The sequence below is a fragment of the Bidens hawaiensis genome, unplaced genomic scaffold (genome assembly GCF_021521415.1).
Source record: "Bidens hawaiensis isolate Kalapana, Puna unplaced genomic scaffold, B.hawaiensis_p1.1 tig00004283_1, whole genome shotgun sequence".
In the NCBI taxonomy this organism is placed as follows: Eukaryota; Viridiplantae; Streptophyta; class Magnoliopsida; order Asterales; family Asteraceae; genus Bidens; species Bidens hawaiensis.
The window spans coordinates 1593954-1600022 of record NW_027491258.1 but is presented as its reverse complement, the minus strand read 5'-3'; the positions used below and the strand labels follow the sequence as shown (position 1 = coordinate 1600022).

At 32.5% G+C, this 6069-nt stretch overlaps 1 protein-coding gene across 3 annotated transcripts in view; it reads left to right on the top strand.

Annotated features, from left to right (window-relative positions):
- The first annotated feature begins 2671 nt into the window (after window positions 1-2671).
- Window positions 2672-6069, top strand: part of LOC143626231 (uncharacterized) — a 58056-nt gene continuing 54658 nt past the window's right edge. For 2 of the 3 annotated variants that reach the window (XM_077096379.1, XM_077096380.1), the window contains exons 1-4: window positions 2672-2791; window positions 3243-3354; window positions 3452-3616; window positions 4004-4096. In XM_077096379.1, coding sequence (XP_076952494.1) covers window positions 2712-2791; window positions 3243-3354; window positions 3452-3616; window positions 4004-4096 — 450 coding nt within the window. In that variant the 5' untranslated portion in view covers window positions 2672-2711. The remainder of the gene's footprint in view (window positions 2792-3242; window positions 3355-3451; window positions 3617-4003; window positions 4097-6069) is intronic. The other variant, XM_077096382.1, reaches the window with a different exon arrangement.

Here is a 6069-nt window from a genome sequence, read left to right as displayed (position 1 = left end):
TATTTTATTTGGTTTGCTGTCTGATTATTGACGGAAGATATCCTTGAAGATGCCGACTATAGAGAATAACTCACTAATTCATGTATAGTCAAAATCCGTTGCTCAACATAACATGATGAATTCCATACAGTCCTTTTTGTAGTCTTGAGTCTTGTCCCGGGTCAAAGTAGCAGTATGAACTCCTTATAGCAGGTCTCAAGTGGTTCTTCACAAAAAAAACAGTGAGTGGGCCTCAGAGTCTGAATTTTCAGATTGTATAATATGTTGGAGTGCTGCTTAATCTTGTTATCTTCTTTTGAAGTTATGTTACCAAGTACAGTTTTTGCCTTCTATGCTTTACATTTGCATATTTTTGAAAAAAAAAACTTATCGAAACTTTCATTTTGTATGAGAAAGCCGCCGTTTATGATTTTATTAACTTTAGTCATTAGACCAAGTGTGCTGGAATACCGCCTCATGCCACATCCCTTAGGATTCCTTATTTTTACCTCCTTATGACTTATTAACAGAAGTCATAACTCATAAGTTACAAATGTGGAACTTATCAACATTTCCTCTCACATAATAAGGAAACTCAAATACTTTTTAATTAATTTATTATAAGTTATAAGCTATAAAGAGGTAAAAATAAGGAATCTCGAACGTGTAGGGTGTCTAGGGCGGGAAGGATATTGTCAGTTTTTTTAAAAAAAAAAACAAAAAGAAAATCTAAATACACAATGTTGTTTGATTTGTTTCATGAATGTTATGATATAAGCTCTAATGAAAAACCGAGTTGGTTTCGAAATAAAGTGGAGTGAAAACAATGCCCAATGGTCTTTAGCAATTTAACCATGACTAATTTTTATTATATAATTATACTTATGATTATACTTTATTCTATTATAGTTATTAGAAATATCAAAATTAAATAGCTATTTCAAGACAAATAAATTATTTATTTCAACTATATAAATAAATAAAACAAATAATATTGGTTACTATTATTTATTTTTGAATGTGAAATCAAGAGTCTCTAGTATGTCATTAGAAAGAATAATACTAATTTAAACAATTTTATATAATTTTTTTAAGCAAACCAACATACCAACATAATCCTAAATACTTCTACAAACTAATGTACAGTTATACATGTACTTTTCAAAATATAAAAAATTAAACTACATAAAGGAGAGAGAGTGAGATACCTTACCACTGCAATATGTCCATAACTTTATTGATAACATTTTTTTTTTTCTGTTGGAACCTGTAATTTTCTTATGTGTTAGGTCATCACACTCTATAAATTTGAAGAACTTCGTTGCTCACTATGACCAGATTATGTTATCTTAACCAATATTATTTGTTTTATTTATTTATATAGTTGAGATAGATAATTTATTTGTCTTGAAATAGCTACTTAATTTTGATATTTCTAATAACTATAATAATAGAACAAAGTATAACCATAACGCCGACTAGGGGTGTTCATCGAGTCAACCCTCAAAAAATATCTAAACCGCAACTCGACCATATTAAAGTTCGGGTTTCGGGTTTGTCAGGTTAATTGGGTTAACCATGTTACTTTATAATTTTAAGTTGTTTTTTTATGTTTGTAACTTGCAGGTTGCAAAATTTCTCATTCCACTCAATTTTCAATTTCTTTTACAAGTAATTGTCTTATAATTACATATATAGACTTGTAAACGAACCAAACAGAAATGAACAACGACATGTCCGTGTTCTTTCATTTAACTTTTAACGAACACGAACACTTAATCGAACAAATATTTGTGTTCATGTTCGCTAGTTTAAAACTAAATATGTTCGTGTTCGTTTATGTTCGTTTATTTAAAATCTAAACGAAGAGTTCATGAACATAAATGAACATAATTAAACAAAGATAAACAAACATGAATGAACATATATGTACATACATTAACGAACACAAACATACATTCATGAACATAAATGAACGCATTTAAATAAACACAAACAAATATAAAACATATTAGGGTGATATAATTACTAAATGCAAAAAATATTTAATGATTTTCTATTAATATGTGAACGAACATGAACGAACGTAAACAAACTTAAATGAACGATTATAAATGAACGTTCACAAACATTGATGAACGAGTGAAACATGTGTTTATGTTCGTTCTTTTAATTAAAAGAACACAACGTAAATGAAATATTCGCTGAATGGTTCACGAACAAACAGAATAATTAACTTCTCTATAAAGCTTACATTATTGTCTTTATAGTGTTTGTTCACCTTTTAATTATTGTATATAAAGTAAAGTATTACCACTAATCGGGTTAACCCGAAACCCGACTTTTTTCCCAAAATGAATCCGAAACCCGACCCTATTAACAATTCAGGTTCAGGTTAATACTATTTGACCCTATTTAACCCGTCCGGAATTTGCTTATTCAGGTTCAGGTCCGGAATTTGCTTATTCAGGTCCAGGTCAGGTTAATCGGTTTGGGTCATTGCGAAAATGATTCTTTTTTAAATTTTAAAATTATTTATTTGCTCAACTGAGGCAAGCAAGTTCCTCTACTGTCTGTCTTCTCCGGTACAAGAACCCTACCACTCGAGCATCCGAATGACTGGTAGGTATGTACGCTATGCTGCCTACACGCTTTTTAGCATCAATTCTTATTAATTATTAATAATTTCTTCGTGTTACAATAGGATTGAAAATCAATTCAGCGAAGAGAAGATGATGAATACTAGTAATTGTATGGAATCTAGTGATTGGAATAAGACTCAATTGCAACGGAAAACCATCGTCAACAAGTTGTATGTACTTTATTATATTAGTATTCTCTTTTATTTGCTGGTTTATTATGCTTTTATTTTGTATAATTATGTGCTTTCATGAAATTTTTGATAAATATTTGCATTATTTTGAGTGACAAATCTACTTTATTATAGCGGTGTGCACGGCTCGGTTATTAACCCCAACAATTGGTTTTCGCTCAATTGGTCGGTCTATTCAGTTTTCGGTTCGGTTAATACCTAAATTCAATTTTGAGCTAAAATTTCAACTTTGAAGGACATGAAATGGATGGATAAATACATGAAATAGAGGTATAAAAGCTAGAAATGTATGACAATATGAATGGTTCGGTTCGGTTAACCGAGGGTGCAAAAAATAACCAATAATTGCTTTTCGGTTTTCGGCCAATTTCGGTTCGGTTTCATCTGTTTTCGGTTCAGTTATTGCTCACCCCTACTATATTATGTGTAGAATGGATACCCTGAAGAGGCATCTCCCATTCACCGAATACGAGAGACTAAAGGAACTTAAGAAAATAGCTGAGAGGGTTGAAAAGGAGATTTATACCGCTGCCACATCCCAGGTTTTGTAGTTTTTGGTTATTGGCTTTTTACTTTTATGGAATGAAGATTTGCAGTTCTTAAGGACAAGTGATAATATGTAGTTTATTTTGTTTGCAGTCGGAGTATACGCGGAAGATATGCTTCATGATGCTGACTATGGAGACTAGATTAGAACTTCCTATACGCTCAAACTCTGCTGCTTTACATAATAATGTAAACCCCTCAGTATCATTAGATTCGACAGCAAATAGCGGAGGTTGGCGAGAGGAAGTGTATCAAAAGGTAATCGGAAGTGTATACAAAAGCTCTGTAAATTATCTTACCTATATCTTTTAAAGCACCTGAGGTTCTTACATTGCTTTTGAGTTGAACAAAAGCATTACCATCGTTAAAAGGTGCTGTAAATATTCGTGATACAATATATCGATAAAATGTCAAGAGCACATATAAAACTTTGGGTGTAATCGCTGTCATTCTTTTTTATACTAGATTTTTTTGTGATTTTTTTTGTTTTGAAGTTTTGACTTAAAACGAGAGGAAACTAAAGGGGAATCACATATTTTTACTAATGCTTTTGATGTACATGAACTATAAGTGGGATTATTAATCTCTTTCCAGTTATAGACTCTATAACCTTGCTTTCTTGTTTTTTTTTTCTATTGATTACAGATAAAAGCTATGAAAGAGTTGTATCTGCTGGATTCGACAGCTCAGATGGGCAATCAAAATGGTGATGATTGGCAAGAGGAATTATATCAAAAGGTGTTGTATGTTATTATTATCTTACATTGTTTTAAAGTAGTGAAAGCACGATTTGCTTTCGAGTTGAACATACACTACTATTCTAAACCAAAGCTTACTTTTGCTTCTTCGTTTTTTGGCACTGATTATCTATCTGAGTTAAAAAGCTGTTACTGAAAATTTCAGTTAAATGTCCAGAGCGCATTCAAGTTTTTGCAGTTATTACTGTTCTTTTCAAATAGCATCAAACAACTAAGGGGAATAACGTATTTTGAATATCATTTGTTTTCCAACGTTTTACAGATAAAAGCTATGAAGGAACTGTATCTGCCAGATTTGACTGACATGAACCAGCAACTCGTTTCCAAACTGCATCAGGTAAGTTAATGGCTCATATTAAAAATGGGAATATTTTCAATTTAAAAACCATATAGAATTTAGAATGCATTCAGAAAAAAGACATTTGTTGAAAACCTTTTGTTGTCCAGTACAATTCTCTTCCTCAGCAACCAGAAAACGAGCGACTTGAGAAACTGAAAAAAATTAAAAATGTGCTGGAGTTTTTCATGCAATTCTTACAAATCCCTAAGCATCGAATGTTAGCTATTTATAAAGACAAACTACCCACATATGAGAGGCAGATTATTTTTGCCATCAATTTGAGGCGGAAACCAGCGGCCTCGCAGCAGCAAGCACAAGCTTGACCCGGGCTATAATAGTTGTATTAACACTTTTGACAACATAATATGACAAGTGGACCCAGCAATTGAGCTTTCATGTTGCATGATATCTTGGGGGTGATACTTATCTTTTTATCTTTGTTTAAACTTATGCTATCCTGGGAAGTGTGTGTATATAGAAGAATGTTACACTAGAATGCCTTTTAATGTAAGTATTGTATAAAAAGTTTTAATGGGTTGTAAATAGGTTTGTAGGCAACACGCTTCGATGTCATCTTCCCCGCTTTTACATTTGTATATTTAAACTAAAACTTATTTAACTTTCATATTGCATGATATCTTGGGTATGTCCAAGTTGACAATATCTATTTCATGTAGATCTATTTGTTATGTGCAATTGTGCTTGTGCACAACATTCATGGTGCTTGTGCCAAATTGAAGTCTGATTTTATTTACTTGTCATGTGTAATTGTGCACAACATTCATGGTCGGTTTTTTTACTGGGTTTTGACCAGTTTTGCCGGTTTTTATTGGGGTTTGGTCGGATCAAGTCTAAGTTTTGACCGGGTAGAGGTGGAACTGGATCCGGTTCCGGTTTGTATGAGAAATAGAAACCTGGTTCGAACCCACGGGTTGGATATACTAGGTTGATCTGGTGCCTGTTTTTTTTCCCACCTCTAGCTCAAAGCATATATGGCTCGGCAATGATATAGTTGTTGCTCAAAACGTATTTGATCCACTAGCTTCCCATAGTAGCTTTGAGCGTTTGATTCCATGCAACAATGATCCACAAAATATTCAAGAAAATTGTAGAAATTTAAAGTCTTGTAGTAATTGAAAGATGCAAGTTAACACTTTGACCCAAACCAAATTTGGTTATAGTCCAGTTTAACCCAAACCTGATTGATTGAACCTTATTCAAGTTAGTATGTTGTCAGGTCTAAATCATAACAATGCTTGAAAAGTTGCATGGAAAGTAGTGCAAAAAGAACCCGGGTGTAAAGTCTACCCGGATATATTGGGTAGAACTGAACCGGAACCGGTTTCTTCAATACCCGATATCCTACCTGATAATTTGAAATCATCCGCAACAAAATCAAAATCATTCCCATACAAATTAATGAAGTTGATTTAGTAAACGAAAAATGATTTCAATGAACATATACACACCACTACTACTACTAATTAGCCCAATTTTTTGTGTGTATTTCTACCAAGTTCTAAGTCCAAAATTAATTTATGATATCTAAATCAAGAATAAAGTACACTTTCATATGGCTCACACACAAAATATTGCTCACAATCATCTAGTTC